Source organism: Acomys russatus, chromosome 13 (assembly GCF_903995435.1).
Source record: "Acomys russatus chromosome 13, mAcoRus1.1, whole genome shotgun sequence".
Taxonomy (NCBI): domain Eukaryota; kingdom Metazoa; phylum Chordata; class Mammalia; order Rodentia; family Muridae; genus Acomys; species Acomys russatus.
In genome coordinates, this window is record NC_067149.1 from 50,057,141 (window position 1) to 50,077,402 (window position 20,262).

The window sequence follows — 20,262 nt, forward strand, 5'->3', positions numbered from 1 at the left end:
GGGTCGTTGTGTGATTTAAACTTTAGTAGTGTTTTCTTTACAATTGTGGGTGCCCTTGTGTTTGGGGCATGCATGTTAAGAATTGAAAGATCATCATGGTGGGTTTTTTTTTTTTTTGATGAATATGAAGTGTCCTTCCACATTTTTAAAAATTAATTTTGGTTTGAAGTCTGATTTGTTAGATATTGGAATGGCTATACTAGCTTGTTTCTTAGGTCCATTTTCTTGGAAAATTTATTTTCCTAACCAACCCTTTACTCTGAGGTAATATCTGTCTTTGATATAGATGTATACTTCTTGTATTCAGCAGATGGATGGATCTTGTTTTCACATTTGTTCTGTTATTCTGTGTCTTTTTTGTTGGGGGAATTGAATCCATTGATATTGAGAGGTATTAATGGGCAGTGATTGTTAATAGCTGCTATTTTGTTGTTGCTGTTCTTGGTGGTGGTAGTGTTCGTTTTGTTTTTGTTTGTATGTGTGTGTCTGTGTGTGTGTGTCCCTTTTTTTGTTTTGCTGGTGCAAGATTATTTATTCTCTGTGTTTTCATGGGTGTAGTTAACCTCCTTGGGTTGGAATTTTCCTTCTAGTACCTTCTGTAGAGCTGGATTTGTGGATAGATATTGTTTGAATTTGACTTTATCATGGAATATCTTGTTTTCTCCATCTATGGTGATTGGAAGTTTTTACTGTGTATAGTACTAGTGTGGGATGGCATCCTTGTCTCTTAGAGTGTGCAGGGCATCTTTCCAGGCCCTTCTGGTTTTTAGAGTCTCTATTGAGAAGTTAGGTGCAATTTTTTTTTTTTTTTTTTTTTTTTTGAGACAGGGTTTCTCCATGTTATCTCGGCTGTCCTGGACTTGCTTTGTAGACCAGTCTGGCCTCAAACTCACAGCGATCCACCTGCCTCTGCTCCCAAGTGCTGGGATTAAAGGAGTGTATCACCATGCCTGGCTTCAGGTGCAATTCTAATAGCTCTGTCTTTATATGTTACTTAGCTTTTTCCTTTGCAGCTTTTATTATTCTCTTTGTTCTTTATGTTAAGTGCTTTGGTTATTATGTGGCAAGGGGGGCTTTATTTTCTGGTCCAATCTATTTTGTGTTCTGTATCCTTCTTGTATCTTTACAGGTATGGCCTTCTTTAGGTTAGGAAAATGTTTTTGTATGATTTTGTTGAAGATTATTTTCTGTGCCTTTGAGCTGGAATTCTTCTTGTTCTATTGCTATTATTCTTAGCTTTGATCTTTTCCTAGTTTAACAAATTTCCTGAATGTTTTGTGTCAGGATTTTTTTTTCAGATTTAACATTTTGACCAATGTATCCTTTTTTTTCTATCATATTGTCAACATCTGAGATTCTTTCTTCCATCTCCTGTATTCTGTTGGTGATGCTTGCATCTGTAGTCCTTCCTGTTCTTTTACCTTGATTTTCCATCTTCAGAATTCCTATAGTTCGGGTTTTTATTATGTTTCTATTTCCTTTTTCTGCTGTTTGTTTGTTTGTTTTTCTTGGCTTTCTTTAAGGGATTTATTAATTTCTTTTGTAAGGACCTCTATCATCTTCATAAAGTTGGTTTTAGGGTCATTTTCTTGTGCTTCAGCTGTGTTGCAATATTTAGGGCTTGATCTAGTATATAGCTGGCCTCTGGTGGTGACATATTGCTTTGGCTGTTGTTGATTGTGTTCTTCTTCTGGAGTTCAGGAATTTGGTTTGGAGTGGTTTTTTTTTTTTTAACTTTTTCAGCTCGTTTCCCTTTACTTCCAGGCTGAAATTTGTGGTTACAATGAAAGAATCAATTATCTTAAAATTAACCTTATAAAAATCTTAAAAGAATCACAAATATAAACTTTTATATAAAAACAATCAGCCATTTGTTCTTTAAATCCTCTAGGTGAAGATCTTCTCATTAATAATTTTTCTTTTTTTAATTATTATTTTATTTTTTTTACATATACATTTATATTATTACACATATATATAATAGATTACCTATATCAAGAAGAACCATGACACAATCAGAAATTATATAAATATTACATTCTTAGTGTTTTGGCTGTTTGTATTTGATGGCCTTGAAGAAGACATCTTTCCTATCTTGGTGTGTCTAAAATTCTGAATGTAAATCAATTTCTGTCACATATATGCACATGTGCTGATTTCTGAGTTTGTCTTTGTTGGGTGAGTATTTTTTCCTTGGTTTCTGTTTCATCTCTGGTCTTCCGGCTGGAGTGGCCTGTGGTTGAATAAAGGGTCTCCACTTGAGTTGGGGGCTGTACTTCTGATGGCTGGGGTAGCCTCTGTTGAACAGGGGCTTTCCATCTGAATTGCAGGCTGGGACATGGCGGGGAGGATGGGAGAGACGATTGGGAGTGAGGTGGGTGAGTACTGAGAGAGTGGGGCAGTCTGTGGGCAGTGGCCTGCCTGGATTTCTGGCATTTAGCATTGTCTCTGGTCTAACAGGGATCCTCAGCCAGAGTTAAGGGCCAGACTATGGTGATGAGACTGGGTAGGGCAATTAAAGGCAGGTTAGGCAGGCAGTGAGAGAATGGGGTGGTTCATGTGGTAGGTGGTCTACCTGTAGTTGTAGTAGCTGTAGTGGCCTCTGGGTAGAGCAGGGGGTTGTGGGTCACAATATGGTGATGAGTCAGGGAGCCTGATATGTTTATATTTGTTATTTGATTGATTTTTAAAAAGAATATCTTTATGTTTAAAACTGTGCGTGTGCACATGTTTCTGTGTGTGGTGGGTAAGTGCACATGAGTACATGTGCCTGAAGAGGCTGGAAGAGGATGCCACATCCCCTAGAGCTGAAGTTACAGGTGATTGCAAGCTGCCTATTATAGCTGTGTGTGGGGAAGCATGTTTGGATCTTCTGTAAGAGTGGTACCTGCTGAACCTTCTCCAGCCCCTGTTTGTTTGAGTGTTTCTTTGATATCCTGATTTTCTGCTTGGTTCTCTCTCTCTCTCTCTCTCTCTCTCTCTCTCTCTGTTTCAGTTCCTTGCTGAATTTCTCCTCCAAGTTATTATTTGCTTCATTCATTTTAGTAATGTTATGCCCAGATCGCAAGGTCCCCAAAGACCACTCAGGAGCCACTTCTGATGCAAGCACACAAGGGTTATTTATTCAGACTCGGGCAGGGACTCCCTCTCTCACCAACACAGCAGATTGGAAGTGGGAGCCCTGAGCTTAGAGTGTGTGGTTTTTTTTTTTTATAGGTTTTAGACAAAGAAATGGGTTTTTATAGTATATGATTTGATGACATTTAACAGATAGACATGTCTGTCCCTGATTGGCTGTTGTTATGTGCCAGACCATCTGTGGTCAGTTTGACCAGCAGAAAGTATATTTGGACTCTGGGTGCTTTCCCAAAGCGAGCTGATTGGCTGTTGCTAGGTGAGCACATAAGGACTGTAAGGTTGAATTCATTTGTGGTTGAAGTAACCTGGTGCAGGATTTTACCCAGACCTGGAGGTATAAGCATTTTCCCCCTTAGAACACAAACATTGGCTTCTAGTCAGCTTGGCCTCATCCAGGGAGTTCTTTCTGGGCTAGCGTTGCAGGTCTTTTGTGATACAATGGAGTCTGGTTGCCCTTTAACAGAAAGGAGTTAGTCAGACTCCACAGTAACTGTCTTGACTAGGCCCTGACTTGGTTACATTAGAATATTTACCTTATTATTTGAGGTCATTGGTCTTTTTAAAAAGTAGGATTCTAAATTCTTTTTCAAAGTTGATGAAGCAATAAAGACGTTACAAGATTAGCACATATGAAGACAGTTTATGACAACACTCTCAACCCTCCAGACAGTTCTTAAAGGAACAGTTGGCTGGGAAGATTGAGAAACTCACTTCAACTAACCAGAAGAAATTAGAGAGGAAAGAGACTCCAGTGAAACCCAGAAGTCTATTAGGGAATACCTTAAAAACATACATTTCAAAAAGCTAGAGAACCAATGAGAAATGGATAAATCCATGAATGTACACAACCTACCAAAATGAAAGGCAGAACAGATAAAAACAGTTTAAGCAGACCTGGAACAAGCAAGGAGACTGAAGCAGTAACTAATGTTTTCCCCAAAGAAAGATCCCAAGAGCAGGTGGGTTCATTGCTAAATTCTACCAGACTTTCAAAGGTTTAATATGAGCATGTTCCAAAGAGTCCCATAAAATACGCAGGAAATGACCCCACTAAGCTTATCCTACAAAGCCAGGCTTGCCCTGCGTGTATTAGTGACTTTTCTGTTGTTGTGGTAAAGCACCAAGACCAAAGAAACGTACAAAGGAACACACTTAACTGAGCTTATAGTTCCAGAGGGTTAGCGTCCATGATGGCTACGTGAAGGTGTGGCAGCAGGGACAGCCGCGGTCTCACATCTGGAACAGCAGGCAGGAGGCAGAGGGGACACTGGGGATGGCGGGAGGCCTTCAGACCTGAAGCCCACACCCAGTGACACATCACCAACTAAACAGCCACCAAATGGGGACCAAGTATTCAAATATGTGTGCTTCTGGGGGCAATTCTCATTCAACCACCATGGACCAGTAACAAAACTGTATAAAGACACAACCAAAGGGGAGAAAAATCTCTACACTAGTTTGGCTACTTCCTGGCCACACACCTCGAGTTACTGGCCGTATTGGTCCCCCCCTGGGTGGCTTCGGCTCCATCAGCTCATGGCCCGCTCCTCATGGCAATGTCCTTTCTCTCTCTCTTCTTTCTTCTTCTCTTTCTACCTGAGATCCCCCGCCCCACCCCCATCCCCCCAACACTGGGAACATAAGGAAGTCCAGCCTCCCTGTCCTCTTTGTCCAGTCACTGGCTCCCAGAATCTTTGTTAATCAGAGATAAATGGGGAGCAATGTTTATACAACATTGATACAGGAGATTCTTCATAGAAATGACAGTGCCCATATTGGACTGTTACCAGGTTGCAGGGCACAGAAAATCAGTATCTGAATACACAGTGGGCCAGACCAACTCCCAACAGGTAGGTGTGTGTGTGTGTGTGTGTGTGTGTGTGTGTGTGTGTGTGTGTGTTGGGGGTACCTGTGCTTCACAGCCAAGCCTGAGTCGAAAAGAACTGCATTGACTCAGGAGGGAAGACATGTAAGGGTTAATCACCTAGTGCCTTGAGCCCTTCATATTTCTTGAAAGATGCAGAGAAAACTTGTGCCACTGGGAAGAAATGACCTCAGGGTGTGTGTTGGGGGGGGGGGGGCACGGGTTGTGGGAGTGGTTACTCTAAAAGGCAGTACACAGTGCACCCTGGCCCAGTCCGCCAAATCTCCAGAATCTGCAGGGAATAATCTGGAGAAAGCGGAAGAACAGTAGAAGGGTGGATCCTTGACCCAGCAGAAGAGAAAGTCTAGAGCCCATGCCAGGGCGTTGGCTTGGTTTTGGGAGTTCCTCTTGGGAGGAAGGAACGCAGGCTGCAGACTTTGGGAGCCAGAGAGACTTAGAAAATCCATCCCGTATGACTGTGAAAAAATAGGGAAAGGGAGTAAGGGGAAAATGGGAGGGAGGGAGGAATGGGAGGATACAAGGGATGGGATAACAATTGGGATGTAATATGGATAAATCAATAAAATATATTTTTAAAAAATGTAAAAAAACAAATTTTTCTTTCATTTTTAAAATTTAATGTTACTATGTTGAATGATATGTTTTTAATTTTTTTATTAAAAACATTTTATACAAAAAAAAAAAATCCATCCCGCTTTTACAGTCGTGCACATCCTACTGAGCCCGAAAGGAACGGAGGGAGCCTTTCAGAATGTCATGCTCAGAACTCGCGGTCCCACTAAAGAGGATGCTGTGGCCACAGGATCGGCAGTGTTAGCTCATTTTTTGCTGCAGAAATGGCGTTTGCGTGTGCAAAGTGCCCGAACTCTGCTGCAGAGTGCTGAGAACATGGGTGCCAGAACTGAAGTCTAATGCCTGCTTCCTTTTTTCTTTCCTTCCTATTTCTTCCCCTCCCCGTCTCAGTCCACTTTTCACAGTGTTTGCATATTCATGCCGAACTCGGCTGTAGCCTGTGATTCTTGTGGGGATCCGACCTTTGTGGCCCGGAGAGTTTCACCCTGTGGTTTTACATTTTCATGCTGTACTTTCAGAGGTACTTGGCCATTTTGTGCGTCTGCATCTTCTAGTTGATGATGGGATAATTATCACCACACTTATTTCTTGTTAAAAAAAGAAAAAATTCAGAACGACACAGGTTTTCTGAAGAAAGCACGTTTCTTCTCACTATGGCTTCACCCAACATTTACACTGACGTGAACTTCAAAACTCAACCTGTTTCCTCAGGCACCATCCCAGACGCAACCTCAGGTAAACTCCCCCACCCCGAGAATAATGTAACCTCATTTTCTGATGGTCTAGGCTAATGGTGAGGTGAAGGGCCCCAGCAAGGGCTGGGTATCTTTGCTACTGGCTGTCGGAGAGGCTGTGTGTGCGAGATGGGGGAGGGGGGTCTCTACAGGTTGAATTGTCTGCAAAGAGGCTCTGAAGGTCTTGCTGCCTTGTATCAGGCAAAGAAATGAGTTCACATTAATATCTTTACTCTCGCCGTTTAGAGAAAGTCTGAGTTCTTCTGCATATTTTTGATGTATGTAAAACTATACTTTTCTATGAAAATTATGTTATTGAATATTGAAGTTCTCTTCTCTTTACTTGACAGCATATGATAACTTTAAGAAATTAGTTTGTGTCTGGGGGCAATTTTATCTTGAAGGAGCGTTTTGAGTGTCCCTTTCTCTACTCAGACGGGGTGCAGGATGCGGGACCTTACACATGCCAGATGCAAGCTCTGTTACTTGATTCATTATGGCATTTTGTACATCAGACATAGCATCACCCCTTGTGCTTATCCTTAGCTGTCTCACATCTCCCTCCTTTCTCTCGCTCGTCCCTTTCTGAAATAGTCCTTCCTTCTGCTTTCATGTCGCACATTTACACATGTGTTTATATATAGTGACACCTAAATTCACCACTCATGAAAGCAGTTGTGACATTTTGTTTCTCTCCCCACATTTATACCTCTTCCCCTTGCAGTCCCCTCCAACCCAGAGAATGGTTTCTAACCAAGAGATAGTAGCTAAAAAGTTGACCTTAGACTATATCCTAAACATGCGATATATGCTTATACAGACTTACCTGGTTTTGAGGGCTTCAAAGTAACATTGGAAGCAGATTGGGAGACTATTTAAATATACAATAAAGTACTGTGTAGCCATAATAAAGAAGGTTAATGAAGAAAATATAACGACAGAAAAATGTCCACAATCCAATGTGAAGGAAAACAATGGAGCAGAAACGAGTGATTGTGACATGCCAGTCATATTGGGGAAATATGCATACATGTCTGCACAGTTTAAAACTCCGTAAAACGACACAAAAGCACACATGTAGCTCTCAAATATCAGTATTTGTGAGTTCCTGTCAGTGGTAGAAAGTTGTGCTTTCGTGTTTATCCAGTGGACATCATCCTTCCTCTCCTAGCCAACTTTTATGCTATTTCAAGGGTCTACGCTATCAATGTAGCATGGCAGAAAAGGGAGAAGATGAGGAAGAGAAAATGGCAGAATTCATTACTGACTTAACTTCATTTGGTTTCTCCTTTAGCTCTCCCAAAGAAGACTACCACTCAAAAGAGTAGCCCTGGCTTTCCCGTGCTGCTTCTTGCCTTGTTGGTATTTTTCCAGCTGTTGGCAATCTTATTCTCTGTTACTCTGATCAGTAAGTATGACAACGGAATAAGTAAACCGTGTGTGCCTTGCACAATCAGAGACATCCATTGGAAACAGATCATTATCAGTGGCTTTCCCAGGAAACCCGGAGAAGTAATGTTTCCTGGGAAGATGATAATATTGGGGGATTTTGCCCTTTTCTAGAATCACGCTTCCGTACAAACCATTCATTCTCACTAGAGAAGCATGTGCGTGCTTATTAGGGTCACATGGTGAAATCCTGGGCATCTTTAATAGATTTCAGTACCCAGGATGCATCTGTACGTCCCCAGCACCATTTAGGAGCCAGCCCCATTGGACACACAGACATTCACATTTTCGAATGAGTGGGGGATGAGAAGGGATACATGCACAGGGCTGATCCAGGGACAGTGCTCCAATGGAACACCTTCTAATTATTTTGTTCCTCATCCAGACCATGTGCGATCTAAACCACTTTAGCAAAATAGAAGATTTCCGCATAAGGCTGGCTTCCACATGGTGGCACATGCCCTTAGTTTAATTTCAGTACTCAGGTGGCAGAGGCAGATAGATCTCTGTGAGTTCCAGACCAGCCAGGTCTACATAGTGAGAACTCATCTAAAAAAAAAAAAGTGTAAAATTAGTATATTTTTGTGTATTTTTACTTTCAATAATTAGTAATGCCCATTTACTGTGTGTTAAGCAGTGTGTTAGAGGGTCCAGAAAGAATGATAGCCCCGTTTCTTAAAAATTTAGAGATTGGTCAAGTGAGGTAACAGTTACAAAATTGTATATGAGGTGTTGTTCAGGTAGAGTGTAAGCACAGGGGGCCAAGGTAGGGTTGGAGGAGGTGACATGTAGACCTGCGTGGGTCAGCAGCGTCCTGGAAGTGTGAGAGTGTGGGAAAATATGGGGAAGTGTAAGCAAGCGTATCAAGTGAGGGGGAAACGAAGCCATAGGTGGTAGACAACGTCGGGACTCAGATTGTGAAAAATTGTTGTGCAACAGTAAAAATATTTGGGTGGGGCATGCAGTTGCATGCCTGTCATCTTAACACTTGGGAAACTGAGACAGGAGGATTGCCAATTCTAGGCCAACCTGGGCTACTACAAAGTATGTGCAAGGCCAGCCTGGGCTATGCTGTATGACCCTGTCTCTAAAACAAAAAGGGGTTTAGATATTTTTTTCCATTAAACATTTTTCAAGTATCTTCTGCTTCTTAAGAAGCAGCTCTAAAGTTTCATAGATTGAGACAGCTTTCGGTTTGCTTTATGCTTCTGCGGCTTGGTAGATTATGTTGACATCAGCTAGGAGGCTCCTGTAGTCCCATTGAATCCAACCATCCACATACATGTGGCCCAGGCACACGCAGCATAGCTTTGGAGGAAGAGACTGTCACCTGGAATGACTGGAGCAATAGGGCCAGGATAGCCCGTCTTTGTTCGTGGAACATCTTAGTGCACAAAGACAGAGAGTGAGAGCCAGTCATGCCTTCCAAGTCCCGACTTGGAAGTAGTCAGAGTAGCTTTTGAATGAGAGACTGGCCAGATGAAGCATGGGTATAAGACTATTAAAAACTATTAGCACGCCAGGCATGGTTGGTGCCTGTCATCCCAGCACTCAGGAAGGATCTCTGTGAGTTTAAGGCCAGCCTGACATACAAATCAAATCCAGAATAGCCAAGGCTACATAGAAGAAACCCTGTCTCAAGAAAAAAAAAAATAGTTAGCGTTTTTATAATGTGTCATAGTCAGGAGAAGTCGTCAGTGAAGAATTTTAGGCAGGGAATTGAAACTGTCAAATTAGACGTGCAGAAATGCACTGTTAGACCAGCATGAAAGTGGAATAGAGAAAAGTAGAGGTAAAGAGAAAGGCTAGAAAGCAAATGCACCACCCAGTAGTCATGCGATCAGATCCTGACCCAAGAATTCTATCTGTGAAGAGTGGTGAAGGGGAAAGAACCCAGGAGGAAAAGGCCTGCTGAATATCAAGATCTGGGGATGAAGGGGACCCGAGAGTGAAGACATTCCAAACCCAGCCATGGGAGACTCAGCTGTGATGAAGACGTTCACACAGGTGGACAACCCAGGGCGAGGGGTTAGGCTTAGGATAGAAGACATTGATTCGGCTTTTGAGCGTGTTGGGTTTATCCTCAAGTGTCATGTTTAGCGAGCACACTTGGCAGCAGGGGAAGGTCTGAGGTTTTCCTCACATTCAGGCAGCTGGTGAGACCGTGGGGGATGTATGTGCCACCACGTGGGAAGAGAGCAGGAAGGATAGCAACAGGACAGTGGGGAGTGTCGCAGTTTTAAAGGGGTGGGGGGGGAGGGAGGGGAGATTATAAAACACAGTAAGTGATGGCAGGAAAGGTGAGGCAAATCAGCCCTGTCCTATGGCCTGAGAAGGGAGAGAACTGGGGGCTCAAGCCCAATAGCAAGACCTATAATAAGTGCCCTGGGATGTTACTGATAATCTATTTCAATGATTTTTTAAAAGTCATTGTCCCACTTTGTAGCCAAGACTGGATTTGATACATAGTCTAGGCTGGCCTGGAGTTTGAAATCCTCCTGTTTCCATCCCCAGTGTTTGGATTATAGATAGGCACCATCATGTTTGGCTCAAGGATGGTTTTGGTAAAATGATAGAAGCAAAAGCCAGGATATAGTGGGTCACAGAGCAAATAGGATATAGTGAGGAAAGAGAAAAGCCTCCAATTCTAAAGAGATAGATCAATTAGTTAAAAAAAATCATGTTCATTACAAATCACAGAAAGAATGTATTTCCTTCTTTATTTCTTCACTTATTTATTTCTGTAATCACTATATAGCCTGATTCCAGCCCCTTCCCTCCTCTCCTCCCAGTCTCATCCTCATGCCTCTTTCTCATTCTCTCGACCTCTCCTTCTCAGAGAAGGAGTGTCCCCCAAGGGGTACCAACCCACCCTGGAAGTAGAACTAAGCACATCCTCTCACACTGAGGCCAGACAAGGCAGGGGAAAGGGATCCAAAGGCAGGCAACAGAATCAGAGACAGCCCCTACTCCCATTGTTAGGGGACTCACATGATGACTGAGCTGCACATCTGCTACATATGTTTAGGGAGCTTAGGTCCAGCCCATGCATACTCTTTGGCTGATGGTCTAGTCTCTGTGAGCCCCCATGGGCCCAGCTTAGTTTACTTTGTAGGTGTTCTTGTGGTGTCCTTGACCTCTCTGGCTCCTCCAATCCTTTCTCCCACTCTCCCACAAAATTCCCTGAGCCCAGCCTATTGTTTGGCTGTGGGTCTGTGTATTTGTTTCCATCAGCTGCTGAATGAAGTCTCTCAGAAGACAGCTATGCTAGGCTCCTGTCTGTAAGCATAGGAGAGCATCATGAATAGCGTTAGAGGGTGTCTGTCTCCCATGGGGTGGGTCTCAAGTTGGGACAGTCATTGGACTGGCATTCCCTCAATCTCTTCTCTTCTCCATCTTTATCCCTGCACTTCTTGTAGGCAGGAGAAATCGGGTTGAAGGTTTTGTGAGTGGGTTGGCGTCCTCCTCCCCCCATTGGCTTCAGGGGGTGGTGACTTTAGACTTCCTATCCCCTGCTTCTAGGAGTCTCAGCTAGGGTCACCCTCATAGACTCTGAGGAGCCTCCCTTGCCCCAGAGATGCCTCCCTTAAACCTCCCCTAACTTTCCCCTAGCCCTTCCTTACACCCTCCCACCCCTGCACCGATTTCTGTTCTCTCTCTAGGCTCTCTCTCCTCTCTTCCCACACCTGATCCCCATCCATGTTACCCTCTCCACCCCCTCTCCCACTCAGATCCGCCCCCCCATCGATCTGCTACTTAAGATGTCTATTTTATTTCTTCTTCTGAGTGAGAGTCGAGCATCCTCCCTTCATCCTTCCTTGGTTTCCTTGGGTCTATGGATTGTAGTGTGGTTATTTCCTTCTTTTTGATTTTTAAAAATATATTTCTACTAATTTTTTGAGAATGTTATTCAATGCATTTTGATCATATTCACCCTACTGTCCTTTCTAATTCCTCCTAGATCCACCCCTAGCTCCCTAGCTCCCCAATTTGGGTCTGTGAGTTTGTTTTAAATTGAAATGAACATGACAGTCTTGGTTCATTAAAAGCCAACTGTGAAGGCTCAGGCCTCATTCTCTGAAGGGAGAGACAATAAATTGTGAGTTTAAGATGAGTCTGGGCTGGGAGGGAGGGAGGAATGGGAGGATACAAGGGATGGGATAACCATTGAGATGTAATAAGAATAAATTAATAAAATAAAAAAAAAGATGAGTCTGGGCTACACAGCTAGACACTGCCTCAATGAAACAAAGAGGGAGCAAGGAAAAGAAGTCATGAGTAAATAATAAAATTATAATGCTACCAAGAAAACGAATATCTTTATTTTGTTTTCCAGTTTTGTTTCAAATGTATTCTGAACTCCTTGAAGAAAAAAATAATATAAAACAACTGAATCACACAAAATTGGATTGTATGAAAAGCCACTCATCTGTGGAAGGTAAAATTTAATGTACCTTGAATCCAATTATCAAATGTAGAGTGTAAACACCCTACACAAGGCAATCCAGGACATCACCCTGAGAAGTGCGTTGTTAGCCATTAGGCTTAGCAACATAGTATTTTGAAATTCTTACGCCTATGAGATTTGTCTTTTCTGTCCACTTACTACTGTACTTAATCACTTGTATCTGCACGTACCATGGCCGTTTGTTTTGTACTGTAGTTGATCCTTGTGTGTTTCCTGCCTTTGTGCCTCAGGAGCGCTTCCCATTGGTCCTTCTGCCCCTTTGTGCCCCAGGAGTGCTTCCCATTGGTCCTTCTGCCCCTTTGTGCCTCAGGAGCGCTTCCCATTGGTCCTTCTGCCCCTTTGTGCCTTAGGAGCGCTTCTCATTGGTCCTTCTGCCCCTTCGACTGTGACCTTCAACAAATTGCTTCCTTACTTCTGGGATGTAGAAGGATTTTATCCTAGACTTGTGACAGATAGCTCGGTCGCCATCCTCATCTCAGCCGTTTCACTGAATAGCCCTGGACCCTTTCATTGAAGAACAACGTCCTACCAGTTTTGACACGTTGTATTTTCATTTTTGTTCAGTTCAGTTTTATTTTGAGAGAGAGAGTCCCATGCATCCTAGGCTGCCTCAAATTCTTTATGCAGCTGAGATGACATTAACTTCCGGTCCTCCTGCCTCCACCTCCCTTGTCCTGAGGCTGCAAGTGGTTTTATGATGTGCTGTGTTTAGAACCCAGCGCTCCTTGATCATTAGGCGAATACTCCAAGCTACATCCCACCCTAGGTAAATGTGTTTTAAAAAAAAGACCTTAAAAAAAAAAAAAAAAGACCTTAATGGTTGACACCTAGATTATATAGGCATGTATTAATTGGTTCTCAGATTTTTTCTTGTTTTTTTTTTTCTTATTTGCTGACTTCTGATTTATTTCCAGCATGTTGGGAAATGCCCTTTACACGCTTCCTGTTTTTTTTTTTTTTTTTTTTTTTTTAAATGTGGTTGTCTCCACCTCTGAGTGTCTCATTTCTCTTTTCCCCTGTGTCAGTTTATACTTCATATATCTTGGGTCTGCTATATACACAATTGGGATCATGATATGAGGCTGTATTATTTTTTTCTGTGTATCTCATTTTATTAAGTTGGTCTTTTTTATTGTTCTACTGGGCAATGGATTGATTTGCCTGTCCTCTCCATTCTGTATTGGTGCCATCTATTGTAAATAGAAAAGGTTATTGCATTTTTCAAGTTAAAAAGTTTCCATTTTAATTCTTATTGACATTTGTATCTTTGCTGGCTTTTCTTTTTCCAAGACGTCTGTATCTTCTCATTGAAGCACTTAGAATTTTTTGAGATTATAATATAATTACATATAAAATTATACATATATAAATATATACTATGTAATTACATAATTTCTTCTTCCCCTTCCTACCTCCAAACTCTCCTATAAGCTCCTTCTAGATCTTTCAAGTTCATGGCTTCTAGTTTTGTTATTTGTTGTTACATATGTATATGGATACATGTATATTACAAACATATATATGTTTATATCTGTCTGTCTATCTGTATACACATTCCCTACAGCTCTCCTTGAAGAAAAAAAATAAGTACGTAAGTACCACCTGCTCATTATGTATAATGTTAATTGTGTGTACGTTTTCAGGGCAGACCATTTGGTAACGGTTAACTAGTGGATGTGCTCTTCCCTGAGGAAGACTATTTCCCCCACTCTCAGCATTCCTCGGTTGCCTGTAGTTCTTCGTGTAGGATTGAGGACTTACAGACTCCCTGCCATGTACCCCATCCACATTAGCGTGTCTGTGTTGCTGTCCATGTTCAGCTCATGTCTAGGCAGTCGTGTCGGTGAGACTTTATGGGTGCATCTTCTGACATTTCTAGGAGACACGATCTCAGAGCAAATCCCCTGTTCCTCTCAGTCCTACACTCTTTACACCCTCTGTTATTGAAAGAACCCCTGAGCCTTAGGTGCTAGAGTTGTTTTGCAGGTGTATCCCTTGTGAACGGGCTCCACAACTCCACCTTTTGATTGGTTGTTGCTTTCTGAGATAGTCTCTGTGTGTTGCAAAGAGAAGTTTCCTTGATGAGAGGTGAGGCTACACTTATATGTTGCTATAAGGACAAATATTTAGAATGTAGTTAGGGAGTTTACTGGTTTAATAAAGTGGCGGTTGTAGGTTCTTCTCCAAGATCCATGACTTCACTAGCCCTGGGTAGCTGGTTAGATTTCTAGTACCAGGAATTATTTTCCTCTTGGTAAGTGGGTCTTAAGTCCAATTACAGAGCTGTTGGTTACTACCAATGTATGAATACCACTACTGTACCCTGCAGGTTATTGTGATCATTGAAACACTTTTTTTTTTCCTTTTTCTTTTTCAAGACAGGGATTCTCTGTGTAGCCTTGGCTATCCTGGATTCACTTTGTAGACCAAGCTGGCCCTGAACACACAGAGATCCGCCTGCCTCTATCTCCTTGGGTGCTGCCATTACAGGTGTGCACCACTGCGCCCAGCTTCACTGAAGCACTTTTATCATGGGTGCTTTAAATCTTGTTCAGAAAATTCTAATGTTTTTGTTATCTTGAGTCTTCAAAAAATTCTTTCACATTTTTATACACATATAATGTTCTTTGATCTTTTTACCACCAAGATTCTTCTTTGTTCCAAGTGCCCTTCCTACTTCTTCCTCTTACTTTCATGTCTTGCTTTCTGTGACCCACTGCATTTAGGGAGAACTCCTTGCATGAGCACGGTGGGGGTAGTTAACTACTTGATGAGGGTGATGTATCAATGGCCACATCACTGAAGAACATGACTTCCTCATTCTGCAACCTTTAGCTGCTGAGGTCTTCTAGGAAGGGTAGGTGATGGGCTCAGTCTTGTGTGGTTCACCGCCATAATGAGTTTGTAATGTGCAGCATCCGTGTCATGCCCAGAAGCCAACACTCCTCCCCATCCTCTGGCTCTTACATTCTCTCTGCTCTCTCCCCTTTCCTTCATGGTCCAGAATCATGGAGGGGTATTTACCTTGCTTCTCAGCATCTATTATCTTTTTACTTTGCTTTGTTAAATTTGAAAACCTCCTGGTTTTTTGGTATGATGAGTTACCTTTTCTCTGAGCCCTGGGGTGTATTTTTGCAGTTAAATACTGTGCTTTGTACTTACATCTCCTTTCTTCCACTAAAGACAAAGTCTGGAGCTGTTGCCCAAGGAATTGGAAGCCATTTGGTTTCAACTGCTACTTCACTTCCCCTGACTCTGCAACTTGGAAAGAGAGTGAGGAGAAGTGCTCCAGCTTGGGTGCTCATCTGCTGGTGATCCACAGCCAGGAAGAACAGGTGCATTCTGGGAGAGAGTGGGGTCTGGGCTGGCCTGCTGTCTGCCTGGTTTTACTAAGAGTGGGTTTTGTTGACGTGGGTGTTGGGGCTGCGGCAGAAAGCTTTCCAAGATGAGACTTGAGTCGGGCGTGGTGGCACACGCCTTTAATACCAGCACTTGGGAGGCAGAGGCAGGTGGATCGCTGTGAGTTCGAGGTCAGCCTGGTCTACAAAGTGAGTCCAGGACAGCCAAGGCTACACAGAGAAACTCTGTCTCAAAAAACCAAAAAAAAAAAAAAAAAAAAAAAAACCCAACCAAAAAAAAAAAAAAAAAAAAGATGAGATTTGATAGCCTATGACCATATAGTGGGGGAGGCGGTCCCCCTCAGTCATATACCTAGGGGAGGGGAATAAGGAGGGAGGGAGAAATAGGAGGATACAAGTGATGGGATAACAACTGAGTTGTAATCTGAATAAATAAATAAAATTAAAATTAAATTTAGAAAGGGAAAGGTTGTTTCAGCCTTTACATTCTACACCTTGTTCCTGCTCCAGTGAAACTAAACAACCCTACAAGGTTGTGCCGTCATAAAGGTTCAACCCTTGAGGGTTAAAGGGCAATGTGCTTCTGCCTGACATATCACCTTGTGATTTTGCTATGCTAATGCTTCATCATTAACTGTACAACACAGAGGCCTATTAAGCTGTTTAGGAAATAAAGTTAAATTCTAAAAAGCCAGTGACCAGTCAGGAATGAGATTAAAAAACACTTAATGTATGAGAAAAACACCGATCATGTCTGCAGATTTTCTCCCAGGTACAACTTTGAGGAATGGCACCTCCCAGTGAAGAAAGGAAATCTCAGGTAGCAATTATTTAGGATTGAGGATAGACATGGCTTCCACATGTGATGTGAGTAGGTCTCTTCAAGTGACAAATTCTGGATGCTTTACCTTTTCTTCTTATATTTGTGTAAATATAAAGAACTCGGGTGAAGTCTTACTCCATATTTATAAAAATATACATCCATCATATATTAATATAGATTTAAAGAACATGTTGAAAGACACTGGAATGCTAGCAACTCTGATTTGCTCATTCTATGCTGTGACTCTGTATCAATTACCACGCTATCCGCACATATTTCTATAACTGAAGATTTAAATGGAATGATTTAAAGAAGAAAATATTTTATTGCTTGATATATATATGTATATATATATATACACATATATAATATTTGATCAAGCCCCCCATTCCCTTCCCTCCCCATTTCATCTCTATCTACCAACCTCTATTCCCTTCTTTAAGAACACAGTTTTCATAAATTTATTTTAAATCCACTGAGTCCATTTGTTGTCAGTATGTACACGAATGTAACACCTCTTCTGTAACATGGATAGCCTATTGGGGGCTGCATCCTTGAACCTGACTCTTTCTCTCCAAACAGCCACCAGTTTCCAATAGCTGAACAAACCAACACACTAGTTATCTAGCCAGCTAACTAACCAACCGACCAACCAACCAACCAACCGACTAACCAACCTACCTCAATCCAAACTGAGTTCTCTTTCTTTCTTTCCCTTTAGGATTTCATCACCAAGACCCTAGACACTTGGGCTGCTTATTATGTGGGGCTATCAGATCCAGAGGGCCATGGACAATGGCAGTGGGTTGATCAAACACCATACAATCAAAGTGCTATGTAAGTCTAGAGTTGAGGAATCCTGGGCCCTGTGTCATGCTGGGGATTTAAGATGTCAGATTAAAAGAATGAAATAGCTCACTCTTGTTTTAGTTGCTTTGTACAAGGTTCAATGATTTTGTTAATTAATTAATTAGTTATTGTTTTCAAGACAAGGTTTCTGTGTAGCCCTGGCTGCTCTGGAACTCTGTAGACCAGGCTGGCCTTGAGCTCAGAGATCCACCTGCTTCTGCCTCCCGAGTGCTGGGATTAAAGGCATAGGCCACTGAAGCCTGACTTATTAATTCATTTAATCACATATTGTAAAACACACATTACCATTTCTCCTTTTAGAGATGAGGACATTGAATTTGAAGAACCTCAGTAATTGATTCAGGCTACCCAAACCATAGCCCTCAGATCTAGGTAAAAAATTCTGGGCTTTTTCACTGTTTATATCTTGATAATAAAAATTATGTTACAATGATAATTGATTATTAAAAGGTGACATTTCTCAAAAGCGAAGCATCCTCAGTTCTGATAGGCTTATCTACTTTTAATATATTATTATCTTGATATTTTTGTCTAAGGAGCAACATCTATAATGGCGATACTGTAGTTCCAAATTTTAAGAGAAGATACTGATAATATCAGAAATTAAAGTACTTGCCCAAGATATAATGAGTAGAGGATCTGTACATCTTAATGCGTTCCTCAGGTTCTAAGTCGTTCCACTTGCAAGGGCAGATGCACACATCAACTCATGGAGACTGTGGCAGCATGCCCAAGACCTGCACAAGCTCACACCAGATGAAATCCCAGTGTGGGGGAGGGGAAGTGGGCATAAAGCCCCTCCCCTAGCTATTCCCAATTGATGGCTTCTTGAAGAGGGGAAGTCAGTTTTCACTAGTGGAGTGTCACTAGGTCTAGCAACTGCACTCCAGGGCAGGACCCATGCTCTGGAGTAGTCAGTTGCCAAACACAAAACGGACTCCTTTTCTTTTCTTTTCTTTTTTTTTTTTTGGAGAGAGAAAGAACATGAAGTTGAGTGGTTAAGGAGTTTGGGGAGGATCTGGAAGAAGTTGGGGATGGAAAAGGATATGATAAAAATATGTTGTATTAAATTCTCAAATAATGAATAAAAATATTATTTTAAAAAAGATAAAATCATTGGCCTATGGTACCAGTATGAAGTATTTTTTATCAGATAGAATATAGAAACAATCAAATAGATAGAAGTGAGCCTTTGAGATGGTTGGGGGTGAATGCGTAATGCAATAAGGTGTGAGAATATTGCATGCTGTGGCCTCAGTTTTCAAGGGAAACGCCAGAGCTTGTAGTGAGGGAGGGGTGAGTTGGGCAGCCTCAGTGCCTCTATCCCTTTTCAAAGTATGGTGACTGTGAGAATTACCCTCATCTCTTTCTCTTTCAGATCCTGGCACTCAGATGAACCCAATGGCAACAGGGAATTCTGCGTTGTGCTAAGTTATCACCCAAACCTTAAAAGATGGGGCTGGAGTGATGCCCTTTGTGATGGTGATCATAGGGCAGTGTGTGAGATGAGGCAGCTCTACTTATGAATCAAACATTCTCTGTGGACACGTGACATGACTGCTAGAAAGTTCCTCATTTGGTCCTCTTAGGGATCAAACATAGCTACTTGGAACTCTATCCGTAACTCAGTTCTTAGAACCCCAGCTTCAGCCCCTGTCTTTGGCGACAGGGTCTTACTATGTAGCCCTGGCTGTCCTAGAACGCATTGTGTAGACCAGGCTGGCTGCACACTCAGAGAGATCCTCTTGTGTTTGTTTCCTGAGTGTTTGGATTCAAGGAGCGTGCCACCACTGCCTGGCTTCCTCATGACTTCTTTATGTGCAAGAGATGTCTGCAGACTTTTAGGTAGGAAGGGAGGTAACTGATTCTTCCACTTATGAGAACATCAGCTCATCAGCTCACATTTTCACTGAATCATTTCCTCACTCATCTCCTCACATTGTGCTAGACATATAGAAAGCACGTGTGTCTTTCTGCTAATGTCTGTCTGCCAAGGTTTTACTCACTGGTTGGATAATGTGGTTCAGCCCTGTTTGTCTTCCCTCTTTGGCTCTGTTGATGTATAATTGACAAATAAACTTTTGTATACTGAAGATGCCTGATGTGATCTGATGTGCATATATACTTGGAAATAACTGCAGGTTAGTTAACACATCCATTACTGAGACAGTGGCCATTTGTTTGTGTTTTTGTAATAAACAACACTTAAGGTTCTTCTAAACAAATTCATGTGCATACTACAAAACTGTTGACTGTTGTCACCCAATACACATTGGTTCTGAAATTTTCAGTTGAACATCATAACCCTGTTTCCCCCAACACCCAGCTCCTTGAAATTGCTATTGTATTTTCTTCCTGTGAGATTTACTTGTAAGGATTCCACACACAGGTGGGCTTTTTATCTACACAGGGTCATCACTATGTGACATCCAGAGTTCCTGCATCTGAGCCTTTTTTCATTAGCCACTTACTTCCTCATAATATCCAAATTCAAGTTATTTTTATGCAGGTTTCGGTTTCATGTGTGGTCAGATTTGCAAGTTCACTTCCCAGAGAAGAAGTGACTGGGGGATTTTCTTTTCTTTCTTCCTTTCTTTCTTTTTTTCTTTTTGAGACAGCGTTTCTTTGTGTAGTCCTTTGTGTAGTTCCAGGACTGACTCTATAGACCAGGCTAGCCTCCAGATGAGATATCTCTCTCCCAAGTGCTGGGATTAAAGGTGTGTGGCATCACTGCTTGGCTGGCATCTGTCATATGTGGGGTCGGGGTGGGACTTTAACTTTATTAAAAGTGAGCCTTTCTCATTGTTTTTTTCCAACAGAGATGGAAGTGAAGGAAGTAGAAAAGTCCCACTTTAGTAAGAACCCCTGATTGCCCGGTTGAGTGCACTCGGAGTGCAGAGTGTCCTTCTCAGTGCTGGATGGGTTCCCACTTCTTTGTATTTTATGGACACATTTCAGTGCCT

General features: G+C 42.0%; 1 protein-coding gene across 1 annotated transcript; it reads left to right on the forward strand.

The window, feature by feature from the left end:
• Positions 1-6,016: 6,016 nt before the first annotated feature.
• Positions 6,017-18,937, forward strand: LOC127197419 (C-type lectin domain family 4 member A-like). The gene is made up of 6 exons (XM_051155313.1): positions 6,017-6,331; positions 7,625-7,738; positions 12,116-12,217; positions 15,431-15,582; positions 17,151-17,266; positions 18,678-18,937. Exons 1-6 carry the CDS (start codon positions 6,250-6,252, stop codon positions 18,823-18,825), a joined length of 714 nt encoding a protein of 237 aa, XP_051011270.1. The 5' UTR covers positions 6,017-6,249; the 3' UTR covers positions 18,826-18,937.
• Positions 18,938-20,262: the final 1,325 nt, after the last annotated feature.